The sequence below is a fragment of the Rhineura floridana genome, chromosome 10 (genome assembly GCF_030035675.1).
Source record: "Rhineura floridana isolate rRhiFlo1 chromosome 10, rRhiFlo1.hap2, whole genome shotgun sequence".
Classification (NCBI taxonomy): Eukaryota; Metazoa; Chordata; class Lepidosauria; order Squamata; family Rhineuridae; genus Rhineura; species Rhineura floridana.
The window spans coordinates 9646467-9666878 of record NC_084489.1 but is presented as its reverse complement, the minus strand read 5'-3'; the positions used below and the strand labels follow the sequence as shown (position 1 = coordinate 9666878).

General features: G+C 40.9%; 1 protein-coding gene across 1 annotated transcript in view; it reads left to right on the top strand.

Annotated features, from left to right (window-relative positions):
- The window catches only part of CDK13 (cyclin dependent kinase 13), a 69288-nt gene that overhangs the window by 32192 nt on the left and 16684 nt on the right, over positions 1 to 20412 (top strand). Inside the window, exons 6-7 of the mRNA XM_061586660.1 lie at positions 12100 to 12289; positions 16035 to 16091. Of these exons, the coding sequence (XP_061442644.1) occupies positions 12100 to 12289; positions 16035 to 16091 (247 nt within the window). The remainder of the gene's footprint in view (positions 1 to 12099; positions 12290 to 16034; positions 16092 to 20412) is intronic.

The window sequence follows — 20412 nt, the reverse complement described above, 5'->3', positions numbered from 1 at the left end:
TCTCCATATTCTGTCCCTACAGTAGCCTCTTGTCCAGAGTATAGGTTGCCACATTCCCTGGGATCCCCTTTCTTTGGAATTGGGATGTATATTGAAAGCTTCCAGTCTGTGGGCCATTGTTTAGTTTTCCATATTTCTTGACAAATTTTTCTCAAAATTTGGACAGATTCCGTCTCAGTAGCTTGTAACAACTCTATTGGTATGCCATCTGTCCCTGGTGATTTGTTTCTTCTAAGTATTTTAAGAGCAACTTTCACCTCACTTTATAAAATTTCTGATTCTTCATAATACGGTTCCTCCGTGAATGAATCTGTCATCCTGGCATCTCTTTTATAGAGTTCTTCAGTGTATTGCTTCCATCTTTTATTTCATCTCGGTCAGTCAGTGTGTTCCCCTGTTGATTATTCAACATCCCTACTCTTGGTTTAAATTTCCCTTTAACTTCTCTAATATTTTGGAAAAGAGCTCTTGTTCTTCCCTTTTCGTTGTCCTCTTCTATTTCTATATAGTAACCATTGTAATAGTTCTCTTTGTCCCTAAGTACTAGTCACTGTATAGTTGCATTTAGGGTTCTGACCGTATTTTTGCTTTTGCTTTCCTTCTCTCTTTAACCATTTTAAGAGTTTCTTCACTCATCCTTTGAGGTCTTTCTTTTTAACTAGACGTATTGTCTTTTTGCATACACAGCTGGTATAGCACAGTGGGGAGGAGAGCCTGGCTGGGAGTCCAGAGTCTGTGAGTTCAAATCCCCGCTTGTGTCTCCTGAGTATAAAGGGCCAGCTAAAAATCACCCCCACAGGGAGTGGCTCAGGGGTTACGTGCCCTGCCACCTGTGCAGCCGTGGACAAGCTGCATAGTCTCAAGGAGCCCAGTTGCCCCCCAGCTGGCAGCTGCGGACAAGGAAGGGGCTGGCTTATGCAGCTGTGGCAAGCTGAGCAGGCCCTTGCCAGCTGGGGAGGACTAGCCTCAGAGGGAGGCAATGGTAAACCCCCTCTGAAGACCACTTACCATGAAAACCCTATTGCCATAAGTTGGGATCGACTTGAAGGCAGTCCATTCCTTCATTGTCTTTTTGCATTCTTCCCTGATGTCGCTGACTTCACTCCCTAGTTCTCCTGGTTCTCTGTTAGCTAAGTTTAAATCCTCAAATCTGTTCCTTATTTGATCTTTATATTCTTCTGGGTTGTTATTGAAATTGTATTTTGGCATTATGATTGCTTTGTTCTTCTTCTTTAGCTTTAGTCTGATTTTCGATATTACCATTTCATGAATTTTTCATTAAAAATCCTAAAACTTTCTTTATTAACATTGAATAAGGAATAATTAATGTAAAGAGTAGCACATGCCAACACAAATGCCTTGTGGTCTTGCAAATGAGAATATTGTCACTCTAGAACTATAGGTGCTTATGTAGTTTTGCACAGCAGTGCATCACTTTAAGTATTATAGTAGCACTGATACTGAGACAAATCTTAGCTTGGGGAGTATAGTGCCAGTTGTGCCCTTGTTTCAGTGCTAGGATCCTTACCTTTGATTCCGTGGGCTGATATGTCAGCAAAGCGGTTTACATTAGTGGACTTGGTGTGCAAGCATAAGCAACAAAACTATTCACTCCGTCGTGTTAGTATTGGTCCTTCAGTGTGTGAAGATGCTTTGTAGTATTAATGTAACCCTATTTCCAGCAATATTGATGCTTTTAAAAAATGTACTATATTTGTCTCCCTGTCAGTGTCGTAGAGCAAATTAAATTGTCTTGTATTTATTTGTTCAGGGCTAACAGTGGTGTTGGAGTCAGGAGAGGCATATTCAGGCTATGAATGGCTTATGAACTGGTTTTATGCACACAAACCCTATGACATTTTAGTTTGGAAAATACCATTAGAACAGCCTTCCCCAGCCTGGTGTCCTCCAGATGTTTTGATCTGTACTTCCCATCCTCTCTGACCAGTGACCATTTTGGCTGGGGCTGATAGGAATTGTAGGTCGCAACTTAGGGAGACCCCAAAGTGGGAGAAGGCTGCATTAGAGAATTGGCAGTCGTTCGTGTCAAGAACTCCTGATTTCTAGAACGGCTTTGAGGCAAAGAATTCTGGGGGAACACATCTTGTCTGTGATGGTGATTGAGAATTTTTTCTCCTATGGGATCTTTGCTGCGGGTCCTTTAAGTAATTTATGACACAGGCTTAAAGCAAAAAGGTAGGCCTTTATTCTTTACAAGCATATGCAGGGTCAGCCTCCCATAAAGGCTGAAGAGGACTGCATTGTGGCACAGTCCGCACAGATCTTTTATACAGTACTGAATACACATGTGACATTAGTTTACCAATCCCATAAGTTCCTCCCCACATAACGTAATAGTTCTTCCCTCTTGCAGTGTTTACAACTGATCAGATAATTTTTATTTAAACAAGTACACGTATATTCAAAGTTCAAAGTTCATTTATTTACGGTCTGAGACCAGTACAAAGCCACAAAATACACAATTAATACTAAACAATTTAAAACAACAATCATTTGCAGCAGTAAAATCAAAGAAAATTAAAAGACCAGCGCTCAAGGTTGTGCGGGCAATTGAGCTAGCAGTGCTCTACGGTGGGCAATTGCTGCGGTGCTGAATCTTGCAACCCTGTTTGTTGTTTGGGGGTGTTGGTCAGATAAAAGATAGGTAGCATAAAATGCAGGATCCCTGCCTGGGATTGTTTGGATGGTCAGAGATATAATTAAAAGGTGAAGATCCTGGTAAAAAGGGCAGTCTAAAAGAACGTGTGCAACAGATTCCACTCTGCCCGCACCACGGGGCAAAGGTGCTCATCCAAGGGAGTCTTGTGGTATCTGCCATCTAGGAGAGCTGACGGAAGTACGTTAAACTTTGCCAAGGTGAATGCCTTTCTAAGCCTAGGGGAGATGAGAGAGCTTAGATATCTCGCCGTGACAAAACCCCAGATGGAATGGGGTGGGCCGGGAACGGTAGCTGCCAGGGCGCAGTGATTTTGGAGCTCTACATCCAGGATTCATTGGTGAATATCTTGGCTCACTTTGTGGAAGCCGAGCCGGGAGATGACAGAAAGGGAGAACCCTAGACTAGAAAGTTTCCTGATTAGTAATTTATGCCAATTAGATTGGTATGAATCAAAAAGTACAAGTATATTCATTTTTAGCAGATACCTCCCATCCTATTGTCTTGTTGTCTCCTCAGATCAATATCTCTAATCTATCCCACTGTCTATTTGACCTAGGTTACCACTATTCTCCTGTCTTACGTTACTAATGATTTTTGGCCATTTTGAGGACAGTATGTACCATACATTCCATTCCACCATGGCTCCTGATCAGCCAAGCTGGCCAGGAACATCTCAGGACATTACAACATGTTCCTTTAGCAATACCACGATGCCAGGTTGAGATTGGCTAACTTAGGGTGTTTTGTTAGCCTGCTTTAAGGTTCTTATTCCTATATTTCTTTAGAAACTCCATTCTTAACTTTATAAAATACATAGCTTAAAAGAGGGGATTATATTTAACACACTGGCCTGCATTCTGAGGCCCATACAGTCAGGGTAGGTGCTAGGTGATACTTGCCTATCACTGCCTCAGCCCCAGAGAAACTGTCAAGGCAAGCTAATTCAAAATATCTATTTACCATGAATACACACTCAAAACCCGTATCTTATTTATCAAAAGTGAGAAAGCAACACACCAAGTTATTTTAATATTGCATGCTAAGTTGAAAGTTCCTCTGTTTTTACTTTGGAAGAGTTACAAAATATTTCGCTAGTCGACGTTCTCGCTCTACAAATCAAGGATAGAATATATGTAATTGTCTAAAATTCCATTCTCAGGATCACATAGTTCATGATACATCAATAAAAAATTATGCTTCTTTTGCTTAAAACAATATGGTCATTAATCAAAAGTTAATCATACACCCAGGCCTACCCGCTTCTCATGAGCTGTGAACTTCAAGCTGAATTTGCTTTTCTTATGATCCCAAGGCCTGTGGCCTTTTGCTTAATTTTATTATATAAACCTATACCTTCTTATACAATAACCTATGTTTGTATGTTTGTGAATATAGAAAAAATCATTTTTTTCTCCATCAGTGGGGCTTCTGAGAGGCATGGCTTTGCAGTTTTCACAGCTGAAGCTAGTTAATTAGGCCCAAACAAGAACACCTGCTTATCAGTAGAGACTGGTATTCAAGGCCACCTGGACTGGGAAGGTTTGGGAGTATGTGACTGTTACGTTTGAAAACTCCAGAAATATTTCATCATCTGAAAGCCCCCTGATTGGCTAATTAATTCCTGGCTGTTGTTGGGCATTTTCCCATAAGAATTGGATTCAGACCATAGGTTTTTGTCCCCCACTGTTCCCCATAGTTACTGATGCTACCAAGGCAGGGTTCCATCTTCCATTCGCTATCCAGGCTGTACATCTCTGGGGAGATGTGGAACAATGAAGCTATTTTGCTGTTTACCTCTTTGTATAGACAAAGCTAGACAGTTTTGTTATTTTGTTTTGTGACTGCAACTATCTGTATTTTACCTAGCCCTCAGGGGAGTGGTTTTAAGGAACCATTTTGTTGCTGTAATTGTGCACTTATATTTTATTTAATAAAACTACTTCTTATTTACCAATGTGTGTTCAGGAGGGGATTTGGCTCTGAATCCAACATCTTGGCCATTTGACCACGGACTACCGTGTATTTGGATATTTTGCCTAAGGCTCCGAGACAAGGAGTCTTGGCTCTTGTCCGTTGGAATCCTTGGCAGGTCTATTGCTGGCACTTTGGGTTTCCCCTTGGCCCAGAGTGGGTGACCAGATTATTCTCTCTTCAGTGCAATGGATCGTGTTTCTGAAGCGGCTTTTTTACCACTTTGATAATCCTTCCATAAAATAAAGCTCCAGTATTGCATATTGCAATATCTTACAGGGTTGTTGTTGGCCTACTCAGCCCTAGTAGGGGGGGGGCATGGGTTTGTGCCTTGCCAGGATCAGTTGCCCTGGGTTTTAGAATTGAGTCCTGGAACTGAAGCGGGAGCGGTTCATGACAGTTTGTAAACTAAACTAGGGTGATGATGGTAAACATTGTAATATTTTGCCCAGGTTGTGGTCTGAACTCTCACTCAAATTATTACTTTGGTTTCCCTTTTCTTTAAAGAACATATTCTTGTGTCATCTTTGGTGAAATGTTTGATTGTCATTTTGAGGGGTCAAAGGTACATTTATACCATATGACTTTAGAAACTGACTGAAGTTTTTCCTTAAGCATATGACTAGAACTTGCCTGTGTCAGTTCTTTGGCCTGCAGTCATTTCTTCAGTGCCCTCACTCTTTGCTTAGGACCCACTAGTCCATTTTGGTAGGGGTGGTGCTGGCATATGGTAGACAAATAGTTACAGTGGGAAGTTGCAATAGGTGAATTTGGTCTCCTCCCAAGGTCTGACTTTGTGACTCAGCCTAAAAAGTTCCAAAAGCATTTAATGGTCTGGGCTGTGGTATGAGGGTGTCTTTTCTATGCCCTGTTATGTAGGTAATGGTTATGCAAAGTAGATTAAGTGGAAACACTTAGTTTTGTGTATGTAACAATAACATTGTTGAAGTAGAGCAAATACGCAATACTGGAGCTTTATTTTATGGAAGGATTATCAAAGTGGTAAAAAAACTGCTTCAGAAACACGATCCACTGCACTGAAGAGAGAATAACTCTGGTATAGAATTATGGATTGAGATTAGTCTAATTTGTAGTGATTTCCTGTGAACCCAAATCATAAAACTAAAAGTGACAGGAAAGTTACTGTCTGATGCAGGTTTGTAAAGGTAGTTTGTAGTCTGTAGTTTTACTCCTGAAAGGATTTTCAGAGTTTGTCCTGTGAATCAGAACATAGTCCTTATGGACTTTTTTTTTATTTTAGTGGTAAGTTGCATTTGATATTACAGTGCAGTGATTACTTACTAGAGATAGTCAGTAATAAGTAAATAATTAAAAGAAAATTTAAAGCAGGATTTTTTTGTGGCTTGGAAAGCCAGAAAAAAATAATGCTATTACGTTTGGGGACTTACGGCAGCAGTCAGTAAAAAAAAAGGTAGTTTTTTAATGGTTAAAATGGATTGGGGGGGCACATGTGGTCCATGGGTCAGCCACCCTTGAAGTAATTCCTTGTTTTGAATATAAAGGCTAATTTTCAGAAATAACATGAAGATACCATGATCTAGCACTAGGTTAAAAGTTTTTAAGAATGTATTAATATCATGGCAACATAAATATTCTATCATGAGTCTCCATGTTTCCATAAATTATTCATATTTGCAGTCTTCTGTGTGATAAATAGTCAATTTAACCAGAGACAACCATTTTCAAACCATATTTGCCTGCTCTTTTTTTTAGTTTGGAGTTTTATGCAACTGTACAAATGATTTAATGAAGTGTGGTTAGGTTCTTAATGTAATTATTAGACTGAGGATATACGTTAAATTAATGCTTGTAAGTATTTCTAAATAGCCCAGAGTTGATAGTCAGATAGGGTGTGACTAGGTTATCAAAAGATCTGGGCCCAGAGACACACTAGCATAAAGTTTGCATATGTTAAATTATATGCATATATGCAAATTTAGAAATAATTACTAGAATTTAAGTTGCACAAAGGTAAGTCCATTTCCCAAATTACCCCAAATAAATTGTTCAATTCTTTGCACCCCACCCCTGCATCACCCCCAGTTATATCAATTCAGTTTCTTCAGTTACTTCCCCATCACCTCTAGTCATTTTATATTCCACAGATACCTTACCCAGAGAGCCCCCTCAAATCAGTTTCACCCAAATTCTTTACCCACGCAGATCCTGTCTCAAATCGGCATCAATTTCCACAGACAGAAATCCTGGTGTGTGTGTGTACATGTGCACTTACACATCTCAAAGAAAAAGCATGGTCTAGCGTGGTTAAAGGAACTGCCTAGTAAATTTTGGTCATGTTCTCATCCTCACCCGCCTCCCCAAATTACTGGAAGCTTACTGCTCCCATTTGTATTATCCCTTGAAGCATTTCTGCTTGTACAGAGACATCTTCTCTTGTCTCTTTAAATTCACCTCAGGTGGAAAATCAACAATAGGCTTAAAGAGCAGGAATAGATGTCTCCACAGATTTGTAAAACATCAGAAGAAAACTAATGGGGGGCTTGGGCAGGATAAAGTGAGCACCTGGATTATAAGAATATTAATGATTGCCTCATATTTGTGAAACAGATGTAGTACATTTTATATATATATAATATAAAAGTTACTTAGAAGTAAGCCCCATTGAATTCAGTGGGACTTATTCCTAAGTAAATATGTAAAAGATTGTAGCCTTACTTTATTGATCCTGAAGTACCCTTCCCTGTCTTGGTAATTACCTAAATGGGGGGAATTAAAAAAATAAAATAAAAATAAAAAACACACTGCCAACGTCTATGGGGTAGAAGTGTTCAGACCCAAAATATCTGCCGAGAGCACGCTCAGTGGGTCTCTTTCCCACTGCCGCAGGCTGGGTGAGGGGAGAAACTGGGCCAAGATAGGAGCCCAGCAGCAGGCAAAGGGAGTCAGGGAAGAGCAGCACCTATGAACCCAAAGTGGAAGGGAGGTGGAGGAGGCAGTGGCTGCAAATCTGCCTGCTCCTGTTGGCTGGGCTTCCCCTTCCCACCCAGTCTGAGTGAAGCGCTGGCAGTGCAGGGTCAACATGAAGACCATTCAGGCGCTGGCACTGAGTGGCCTCTTCTGATCCTGAGTCAAGTTCTGCTACTGCAGAGGCCACATGGACGTCTCTCCCATGAGACCCCTCCTTCTCATGGGTTAAAGCAGCTAGTTGTCACTGTGGAGGCCTTTTAGGCTTCCATGTCTGTCAAGAGACTGCATTCACTAAGCAAGTCCTGTCCACTTTTACTCTCTTTGTCACTCTGTGCTTGACCTGAAATTAAATCCACTCTGCTGCCTGTGTCACTCCCTCACACATGTTCAGTTTTGACCACCTTCAGCAGGGGGCAGCTAGTCTTTTGCACTGCGTCTGTTGGGCTCTTCCTCCTGATGTACAGCTGATGAGCAGGCCAGACCATGTTTGTACTGTGCTCCCCTCCCACAACTAAAAGACTCCAGGTGGTATGTTTCACAGCAGCTGATCTGTGGCACTGTGCTTGCAGACCACAGAACACATCTGGGGCTGTGGAGAAAAGATAGCCCTTGCAGCCAAACATAGTGAGATGTGCAGATATGTATGAATCTCTTTTTTCAAGCACATCTGTCTAAAACGGATAGGGTATATTAAGCCTGGCAGTGATATGCAGGAAACACTATTGCCTTAGGAACAGGAAACTGCCATATAAAGATGCAGCACAGTATCTAGAAACGTAGGAAGCTGCCTTATTTAGAATCAGACCACTGGCCCATCTACCTCAGTATTGTCTGTATTTGACTGGCAACAGCTCTGCAGGGTTTCAGACTGGAGTCTTTCCATGCCATACTTGGAAATACCAGAGATTGAACCTGGGACATTTTGCAGACAAGGTATGCACTCTGCCATTGTGCAGTGGCCCTTCTCCTTGATAGAGAGTGACTTTTCCCCTCAGCTGTCTGCAGAATGTTCATTTACATTTTTGGGATACTTTTCCCCAGGATGGATAATAGATATCAGCTCTAAGTGGTTGTAGTAAAAGTGGAAAATTGATATGATGCACAATTACGAACAATTGCAGTAGGGCCCTGTTTATACTGCGGGTTAGGGACCAGGCCCCCGCCGTAAAGCGGAAATTGCCGTAAAACGGAACCCATTGGCTATAATGGGCTGCGACGCGCTAAAATGTTGCAAAATGCCATAAAATCCGCTTTAAAATGGGGAATTTCCCCGAATTGAAAGCCGCCGCATCAGCCCTACTGTACATATGAATTTATTTTTCCTGATTATATATATTTTAGAATCACCAAAATAGTACTCTCGATCTCTTAATTTTAAACAAATGATGATGTGTTTTCTATTTTGTACATACAGAAGGGTAGGTCTGCACTAGAGATGGCCTGAGTTGTAACTCAGCTGTTACTTTATTTGGAGTTTACCTTACCACAATGCTGGTGGAGGCCTCAGTATGGCTTCTGTGATGGACAGGGTTGGAATCCACCTTCTGCTGTCTCCAGCCAGCCAGCAGAGAAGGAAGAAAAAAGTCAACATTTTGGTTGGTTGGGAGTTTGCGGGTGGGTGGTTCTTTTGGTTAGAGGAGGAAAAGATTTAAAAAAAAGGGACCTGGGAATTAGGGTACAAACTGGAAAGAATGCCCCTGAACTGGAAAGGAGGTTTGATAATTAAGTCTAAATTGATAGCAAGGGTGAATAGGAGAGTTCAGGGACAGTTCAGGGTCAGCAACAAATGTATTGTTTATAACTGTGAACCAGCTGGGAGCTATTGTATTTTCAAGATGGGTTTAAAGAAAAATAAGCTTTCCTTTTTGAGTTAATCCGCTGCCTGGATCTCGTTTGTGTCTGGGGATTATTGGGGAAAATAGGTATTGGGATTTACCAGGCGCTGGCCATATGCCCAAAGAGATGCTGGAAGACACTTTACTGTTTATTTTGCTGTTCCTTTGACAGTCACCCCACCACATTCCAGATAACCTGGCTATGGGTTAGGAGTGGGAGGTTGAGATGGGAGAGGCGGCTGTAGTGATGTGGGGAAAGGAACAGGGAGAAGAAACCAGTCCTACTCATAAGAAGCATCAGAGGCATGTCACAGCTTCCAGTATGACCTAGTTCAAATATAACACTAAAAATGGCATGACCCTATGTACTCTCCTTTTTGCATGTGTGAGGAGGAGACAAAAACGTTTGCTTCAGAACTCACCACGGTTTCCTGTGATGCATGAACTTGGGGAAAAGTGATTTGTTCTAACAATTCTTTTTTAGGAGAACAAATCAGGGTGTCAAATCATAGGTCCCTTGGAAATGAGTATAGGAGTTGAGATGGGATTCAGACTTGAAATGTAGAATATTGTTGTTAATGTCACGGGCCCCATGGAGACTTCTTGGCAGGATTGGGAGAATGAAGATGTTGAGAAGGGGGCTGGGATAACCCTGGAAAGATGCTTACAGAAACCTCTGGATGCTCTTGTGTGTAGTAGTTCTTTTAGGGTTTCTGCTAAGGAAAGCCCTCAAACCACACCAACAACAACTAACAGGGAGGATGTCGCACTGGCATCCAGCCCACACCTCACTTCTGAACTAATAAACTCTAATGAACTGGCTGGAGTCTTCCAGAGAGCTGAAAGTGAAAGAAGCTTATCGGAATCTGAGAAAACATTTGGCCAAGATAGGGCTGGCTGAAAAACATGTTCACAAATAATTAGAGTTCTTTCTGCTCCTAGAATAAGCTCCGGCCTTACAGCAGAAGTGTGAAGGTGCTCGAATTAACCTGTAGAGTACAGTCTCTACCTCCTCTGTTATTAAAAACTGTATCAATGCTTGTGATTCTCTGTTGTAATGGTCTTTGCTGACTTCACCATGCCTGGTGTGTAACCTGAGATAGCCCCAGTGTGTTCCTGTACTGATATGAAGCCTCTGGGCGAGGTCATTAGGAGTTTTGGAGTGCGTTTTCAGCAATATGCTGATGATATGCAGCTCTATTTCTCCTTTTCATCCTCTTCAGGTGAGGCTGTTAATGTACTAAACCGCTGCCTGGTCGCGATAATGGTCTGGATGAGAGCTAATAAACTGAGACCCAATCCTGACAAGACTGAGATGCTGTTGGTGGGGGGGCCCTCTGCCCAGATGGTTGATGTCCGACCTACCCTAGATGGGGTTACACTCCCCCTAAAGGAGCAGGTCCATAATTTGGGGGTCTTATTAGATCCGCTCCTGTCTCTGGAGGCTCAGGTAGCCTCGGTGGCACGGAATGCGTTCTACCAGCTTCGGCTGGTAGCCCAACTACGATCCTATCTGGACAGGGAGAACCTTGCCTCAGTTATCCATGCTCTGGTAACCTCTAGATTGGACTACTGTAATGCACTCTACGTAGGGTTACCTTTGAAGACGGTTCGGAAACTTCAGCTGGTGCAGAATGATGCGGCCAGAGTTCTCACTCGGACTAAAAGATCTGATCATATAACCCCTGTCCTGGCCCAACTGCACTGGCTACCAATATGTTTCCGGGCCAGATTCAAAGTGTTGGTTCTTACCTATAAAGCCCTTAACGGCACCGGACCGCAATACCTGATGGAACGCCTCTCCCACTATGAACCTACCCGTTCGCTGCGCTCGACATCGAAGGCCCTTCTCCGGGTTCCAACTCACAAGGAGGCCCGGAGAGCAATAACGAGATCTAGGGCCTTCTCGGTGGTGGCCCCCGAATTATGGAATGCCCTCCCTGACGAGATACGCCTGGCGCCTTCTTTGATATCTTTTCGGCGCCAGGTAAAACCTACCTCTTTGCCCAGGCATTTTAATTTTAATTCTAGTTTTAATTTTATTTTATAGCTAATTAATTGTAATTTCTATCAATTTTGTTTTAATCTGTTTTTAATTGTGTTTTTATACCTATATGTTGTAATCCACATTCGCTGGCTTTTAAATGTGGTTTTATTCTGTTGTACACCGCCCTGAGAGCCTGTTGCTAAAGGGCGGTTTAAAAGTGCAATAAATAAATAAAATAAATAAATAAATTTATGCCTAGAGTGTGATGCTGTGTTTCCTGTACTGATTTCTTGAATAAAGCTTCATGCAGAAAAAATCCAGTTTCCTGAGTCTGTTTCTTGGTTGGGAACCAGGACAGTTAATATCATTCAAACATCCATGCTTATGTCTAAATTTTCAAAGCAAGGGAACACATTGCAATATATCTTTATATATTCTCTCCTCCAACCTCCATGCAAATCGGTGCGGAGGTTAAGGTGGGTGTTTGAACTTGAAATGTAGATTTGTGTCCTGAACTGGCTGTAAATTTCCTCCCTCCAGTGTGTGTTCAGGGAAGATATTTTTACTTACATCATTACGTTTTGGCAACATCTATCAAAGAAGTAAACTGAGTAAATTTCATTTTGCATGAAAACAGTTGTCTTCAAAACTAAACTAAACTTTCAATTTTCCCTTAGGTGCTTTTTACCTTGTATTTGAGTATATGGATCATGATTTGATGGGGCTCCTGGAATCTGGCTTGGTTCATTTTGATGAAAGTCATATCAAATCGTTCATGAGACAGTTGATGGAAGGCTTGGATTATTGTCACAAGAAGAATTTCTTGCACAGAGATATTAAATGTTCCAACATCTTACTAAACAACAGGTATACATCCAATTTTGTATACGCAGACATTAGAAATGCAGAAATAACTTGATAAATAATAACTTACAAAACAGAAATTGATAAGCAATTTACTAATAATCTGACGAAGTGACTCTAGTCCATAAAAGTTTGCCATAATACATTTCTTAGTCTTTAACATACCTCAAGGCTTTTTTTTACTCACATATTTATGCGATAATAGGAGTTGCTAATTAAACCTGCCCAGAACTAGTTCAGACACTGCAATACACATTTCCCTGAAATACACAACTAACAAAATTAGTCTGGATTCAGGTTATGGAGTGCTCTATGAAGTTCATTATATGAAACTTTGTGATGTTTTAATTGCTTCATATACATACCAGTTGAGCTATATTCAGACACTGCAAAAACAAGTACCATGGCTAGCACTGCTTGTTCAGAATTAAGCTTGTGTTATAGCAGTGATAACTAAATGGAACTTCCGTATAGGAATATAACAACTTCTAGACGCAATGATAAAATGCATGTTAAAAAGCAAAAGTAAATGCAGCTTAACAGCCTAATACAGGCAAACAACGCTTGGAGTTGCCAAATGAGGTAAGTTGGCTTCTAAATGTAGTAACAAATACATTGTGTACTGAACATAGAATAAAAGGTGACCAAAAGGCCTCTTACAGATAATACTTTCAGTTACCAAACATGTTTCAACCCCACAGTCTTCAGAGGCAAACAATAAAGGTAAATTAACCACTTTACAAGTGGATTCAGAGTACATAGAACCTCAGGCTTGTTCATATTGGGGCATATGCACTTGAAAAATTAAATAGTAAAATTATTACATTTGCACCTTATTTGCATTGCCCCCCTCTTTTTAAAAGTCATATCAACCATATTGTAGATTGAGCTTGCCATATAATTAAGGGAAATACTGTAAAACTCAATCAGCAGAGTTGAGGGGTCTGGATGGGGAATACTCCGATTAAGATGTCTAAGCAACCATTGTGCGTTTATTAAAATATGCATTGAAATTGACTGATTTCAGTGGTTTAATCCATATAGCTATATCTTGTTTGAATAGTCAAAGGTATAAAGTTTATATAAAAATAAAAACTGGTTCACCTGAAATGCCTTACTGCTCAAGTCTTCTTTGGAAGATAATTGGCTTCTGATTTGGAGAGCCATGGTCTCTTAAAGGTAAATAGAAAATTACAAAATACCTGAAAGCATAATCCTATAAAGAATACAATTTTAAATGCCCTAATTTACTGATTAAATTAGATTCAGTATTAAATATTTAATACCGTATCAGTAAGTTTACAGGCAAATAATGTACAAGCTCAATGGGAAGGAAACCAATGTAGCAAAAATAAACAGAGTATATATTAATGGAGCCCTATACTCGCTGAATATCTGCCATCTAGTCATTGTAATCCCCTTGATCTCCCCTGACCAATATACTTTTATTATATTGGTTTCCTTGACATTGTGCATGTACATTATTTTTGTAAATTTTACTGATACTTTGACTGCTGATACTTAATACTGTAATTATCTTGCCATGTTAAGGGCATTCTAAATGGTATTGAGTGTATAAAAATGAAAGACTAGTAAATGTTTGCAGGATTATGTTTTCAGGTGTTTTGTAAGGTATGTATTTGGATCTTGGCTGTCCAAATTAGAAGCCTCTGCCTTACAGAGAAGGCTTGAGCAGTGAGGCATTTCAGGTGAGTTGGTTTATATTTAAGCTTAGGTTTCTCTGGTATGAATCTAGAAGGACAGTTGGATAGGTAGTAATGGATATTTTTTTTTATAGGTAGATGGATATTCTAGTGGTAAGTCATAGTAATGTCAGGTGATGATCAGTGGGACTTCAAAGCACTATGCAGAGCCTGCAAAGAGCTGGTGGGCTTTCTGTAGGTATTTTCTGTTTGATCGCGTTCCCCAAGGGGAGGTTGGTCATGCAGCTGATCCAGCTGTATCTCTACCTGCCCCACATTGATGTGACATATGAAGTCAGGAATGGGGCAGGTATTTGTGGTTTGAGGAAAATGGCCTTGTGAGACAATTGGGCCTGTGGGCCAGAGGTGCCCCAACTCTAGATTAAACCAGTGAGTTACTTTAATATATGTACATTGATTGCTTAGATATCTTAATCAGTGTTTCTCTTCCAGACCTCTCAAGTCTGTTGATTAAGGAATTTCACAGTATTTCCCTTAACTATATAGTGAGTTCCATCTACAATACGGTTATGACTTGGGGGGGAAAGGGGGGGCAATGCAAGTAAGATGCAAATACACAGTTGTAGAGTACCATTTTTCAAGAGGCACATGCCCCATTATACACAAATCTGAGACACCACATATGCTATTTTGAAGTAGTTAACTTACATTTCCATATGTGCCACTGTGGAAGACCAAATTGTTGAAACATATTATGGCAACTGAAAGTGTTATTTAGCCTTTTGGTCACTTTTTCGATAAACATTGTATTTAGAAGCTGTTTTATCTCATTTGGTACCTGTATTGCTCATCTGTGTTAACCTGTTAAACAGCATTTACTTTTGCTTCTTAATACATACCATATTTTATATTGTGTCCAGACATTATAAAATTATTCATGAAAAACAGTGATATTGAGTAAAAGTTACAGTATTTTTACATTGTGTCTTTCATATTTGGAGGCAGTGCAACTGTGCAAGATACTTGGAACAAATAGTGGGAGAGGGATGTTGCCTTCATGCCGTGTTTGTAGGCTTCCCAGCTGGAGGCACCTGCAAGACCACTTTTTCAGGAAATGTGGACTAGATGGACACTTGTTTTGGTCCCATGAAGTTGTTCTTATATTCTGATGTTCAGCTCACATGCAGCCTAGATATACATATTATGCTAGTGGTTGGTTGATGAAATGAGACTTGGGACTCATGTAATTGTAATGAAAATAGGGGCATAGGTGCATGCCATCAGTCCATTACAATAAAAAAGAGGCATGTTTTTGTACATGTAGAATCTAATGCATTTGAAGGTAGAGTAGTAGAACCATGTTCGCTGTTCATACAGAACGTTAGTTTCTGCACATAATGTGATACGCCCATACAGCCTGAACAATTGATCTACTCCTGTATGGAAACCACGTATGATTTTTTTTTAATAGAGAAGTGTATAAACCATGCTTAATAAAAAAAAATCTCAAAACGGTGTACGAAAACAACATAAATCCTGCATATAAGGGATAAAAACAGGTCCCGTTGCTTATAATAAGACTTCTGGAGAGTGTATTATACTTACTGTTGCTATTTGTAAGGAAGCAAAGGTGGTTTTGTTACTTTGGGTGTTAACTCTTATTACTGCTGTGCTAGTGTTCTGCTTTTGTTCTAATGAATATACATGATTAATTTTTGTAAAATTATATTTTAATTGTACGATGTACCATTTTGGAAATGAAAATTTAAAAGTGCTGTATACCTTTCATAAATTGGAGGGTAATCCATCATTGTCCCATTTAAGATATTGGTTAATGCCACAACATAGACGTTACTACTACTACTACCACCACCACCAACCTAGGCCATTCAGAACTATAAGTAGCAACCCCTGTTTTCTTCTACTGTCACATATTGTAAGCTGTAGTTTGCAAGCATTAAGATTTGCTACAAGTAAGATCCTTTTTTCCCCATGCAGGGATCTTTTTTTTCTGAATTCATTTCCACACACAACTATTTTCCCCGTTATTGAAAATTGTGTAAAATCTTTACTCTTTCCACTAGAGGGCAGATCAAACTTGCAGATTTTGGACTGGCTCGGCTGTATAGCTCTGAGGAGAGGTAAGTCTAATATGGAATCAAAAGCTACTTGTCAGTACTTTTGAGACGTGTTCTGGGAAATATTTCATAAGCAAATTTTAAAAGCCAGATGAAGCTTTATAAAATGTACTTAATAAATGTAGCTGGAAATAGTGTTTGTACTTTATTCCATGGCTTTAATAGGTTTTAGTTATATATAGTTTTAGAGTGGTATGAATACACTGAAGTTTGGAATATAATATATTTATGTTGTCCTATCTTATTTAAATTATATTGCACAGTATTGCTATTTAATGTTACTATCTGCATATTTAAAAATATACAGCCAGCATGGATTTTTAGCATTCCGCAATGTTAAATTGAAAATACCGCCATGCCATTCTGATGCTTGCCATAACCTCATTTCAGAACAAAACCTTACAAAACTTAGTCCTGAACTTAGAAACGCTTGCTTAACAACCCTCTAAATTTTCATGGCGATACACAAAATAGTCAGAGAGAATCGAGAGTTCAAAGTGTAAAAGGGGAGAGAAAAAAATCACCCCTTTCGGCTTTTTTTTGGTCAGAGTTTTCATAATTTGTTGAAATTAATTAAAAATCAGCCATGTTCACAGAGTACCTGTAATCCTATTCCTGACCTTGCCCCATACGCTGACCTTCATCCTCTGCAATTTAAAAGTTAAAAAAATGCCTGGCTGATTTTTAATTTAAGAAATTTAGTATTGAAGTCAATTATAAGTCGGGGCATGCTCAGTAAGAACCAACTGTCAGTGTTCTAAAAGCCAGACTCACAGCTGCTTGGCTTGGCCAATTGGGGCCACACCTACACCAGACCTTTATTTCACTTTAGTCAGTCAGGGCTTCACCCAAAGAATCCTGGGAAGTGTAGTTTGTGAAAGATGCTGAGAGGAGACTACTATTCCCCTGACAGAGTTTTAATGGCAAGAGTGGTTATCAGTCAGCTGCTCTGAAGCTCTGTGAGAGGAACAGGGCATCTCCTAGCAGCTCTCAGCACTCTTCATTAACTACATTTCCCAGGATTCTTTGGGGGAAGCCATGACTGTCTAAAATGAAATAAATGTCTGATGTGGATGTGGCCAGTGACAGCATTGGTTTAAATTTGAGTGGGCGTCTACATGTGCCTGTTGTAGAATAAAAAGGCGGGGGAAACGCTGAAAAAGAATGATACTGTTCACAATGGTTTCCTTTTGGAAAGGAAAGGGGCTTCCCCTGTACCCAATGCTCATCCACCCAATCTCCTCCCCTCCTCTTCCCTTCCCTGCCCCTCCCCCCCTCTTCCCTTCCCTGCCCCTCCCCCAGTCAGTTTCACCCATCCTAAGCATGACTGCACAGGAGTACATCTCATTGAACTCAAAAAGCATGCAAATGATCAAGCCTCCCCTCCCTTCCCTCCTATCCCCTTCCTGTTCCCCCTCCTTTCCCCTCCCCCCTCCTCCTTTCCATCCCCTCTTCCCCTCCCCCCTCCTCCTTTCCATCCCCTCTTCCCCTCCTCCTTCCCCATGGTCAGTTTCACCTATGCTAGGCATGATTGCATGGGAGTAAATCCCATTGAACTCTATAAGCTTGCAAATGATCAAACCTGCCCTCCCCTCCTCCCATCACCTCCCTTTTGCCCCCTCCTCCTTCCCCATGGTCAGTTTTACCTATATTAAGCATGATTGCATAGGAGTAAATCCCATTGAATTCAGTAAGCATGCAGATGATCAGACCTGTCTTTCCTCTCCTTCCCCTCTCCCCTCCCTTCTTCCTCCCCTCCCTTCTTCCTCCCCTCCCCTCTTTTTCCTCCTCCCCTGCCCATTCCAGTCCTCGCTCCCTCTTCTCCTTCTCCCCCCCCCTGATCAGTTCTACCTATCATAAGCGTGATTGCACGGGAGTAAATCCCACTGAACTCAACAGGCATGCAAATGATCAGACCTACCTTCCCCTCTCCTCTCCCTTCCTCCTCCCCCTCCCCCTCCTGCCTGCCCTCCCTCCTTCTCTCCTCTGCCCTTCCACCTCCTCCCCTCCCCATCCCCTGTGGTCAGTTTCACCTATCCTAAGCATGATTACAGGGGAGTAAATCCCACTGAACTCAATAAGCATGCAAATTATTAATCCATTCTCAGCAAATTTGCACAGGATCCCATTTCTTACCGCCCAGATTAAAAAGCAGAGAAATTCAGTAATGGGCAAAAAAACCCTGGCGGTTTAAGAATGTATCTATAGCCCACAGATATTTCTATCCAACTTTAAAAAGTAGGGAAATTGGACAGCTATAGTGAATGCACCAGGGGAGCAGGAGACCTGACCTCTCTGAGATATTGTACTGCCTTAAACTTTTTTGTCAAAATGCAAACACACTTTGGGTTGGTCTTTCACAATCCAATCTACTTCCTGTGTAGCTTGGAAGAATTTGGTAACATGTGCCTCTGAGCATATGGTGAGTGGTGGCAACACCTGCAATCAGCCCAAATAATAGAAACAAGATATGTGCTGTGCTGATCTTGTTTTAGCAGGGAGGAAGCAACAATATTAAGACAGTTGATATAGTTGAGATAATCACTTTAAATATGTTTGATTTACTTTGCAATTTTAGTGAATCATTTAGTAAACCATTTTCTTTTGCTTCAAAAACAATAGTGGAGGAATAGCACTAACTGTTCTGCAGAATAGTTTCCAGTAGACATGAGGAGTGTCTCAGTTTGCACAAGATAAAATAGTGGAAGGTGAAATATATTCTAGCAAAATTCTAGGTGTGCACTTTGTTTTTAATTAACCATACCCACCTTTCCTTAAGTGGAGTGGTTGAAGCATAGCAGGCTGAAAACATGCTTCTTGGACAGGCCAAATTTGTTTTTTTCCAGCAGCTAGATTCATTGCTTAAGCAGCAACATATTATAAGCATTCTGATTTTACATCAAACTGCAGTTTCAGATTCAACTGTTAATGTGCTGTTAAATAGCATAACCTTCAGTTTGAAACACAAAAGGCTGTCTTCACCATCATGTGACATTGACCAATAAAAAGGCTTTGAAATTAATAAAAATAAATTTGACACAGATTTCTAAGATGAATAATGAGGGAAATAAAATTTTCTAGATTAGATCTCTGTAGAAACATTAGTAACACAGGAAAGAAGCAAAGTAAGAACAACACCAACAAACATACAAAAATGTAATTCTCCATCTTTGGAGATGGCAGGTGTTGCCACCACTTACCACAGCCTTTCCAACCAGTGTGCCTCCAGATGTTGTTGGACCACAACTCCCATCAGCGTCAGCCAGCATTGCCAATGGTCAAGAAAGATGAGAATTGTGGTCCAACAACATTTGGAGGCACACTGGTTGGGAAAAGCTGACTTACCATATGCTCAGAGGCACATGTTACCAAATTCTTCCAAGCTCCACAGGAAGTGGATTGGGCTGTGAAAGACCAACCCAAGTTGTGTTTGTGTTTTGACAAATTTGTAGGGTGGAACAATATCTCAGAGAGGAGGGCAGGTCTCCTGCTCCCTTGATGCATTCACTATAGCTATCTTGTTTCCCTACTTTTTAAAGTTTGAAATATTTGTTGGCTATAGGTACATTCTTAAACCTTAAGGTTTTTTGGCTATTAGCGAATTTTATATAGCTTTTCAAAATAGCTGGTATAGCACAGTGGGGAGGAGAGCCATAAGTCAGGATCGACTTGAAGGCAGTCCATGATGATGATTTCAAAATACTGCTTCAGGAGAAAAATGAAAGTGCAAAACATTTATTCCTTCTTAATGTAAATGAACAGATTTATTTCAGAATGCTATTCACTGTTTCTGAAACCTGTATTTATATTAGTTTAATGGCCTTAATAAGCTGGTATATTGCACAATGGGGAGGAGAGCCTGGCTGGGAGTCCAGAGTCTGTGAGTTCAAATCTCCACTCGTGTCTCCTGGGTGTCGAGGGCCAGCTAAAGATCACCCCCACAGTGAGTGGCTCAGGGGTTGCCTTGCCACCTGTGCAGCCGTGGGCAAGCTGCATAGTCCCAAGGAGCCCAGCTGCCCCCCAGCTGGCAGTTGCGGACAAGGAAGGGGCTGGCTTGTGCAGCTGTGGCAAGCTGAGCAGGCCCTTGCCAGCTGGGGATGACTAGCCTCAGAGGGAGGCAATGGTAAACCCCCTCTGAAGACCACTTACCATGAAAACCCTATTCATAGGGTCACCATAAGTCGGGATCGACTTGAAGGCAGTCCCTTTCATTTTCAGTGTCCTTAATCTCATGGCAGTAGTAAAGCCTTCTCTGTACAGCAACAGTTTAAGCTGCGTGTGGGGCGTTCAGATGCATGAACGGTCCTCTGTACAAAGCAAACAA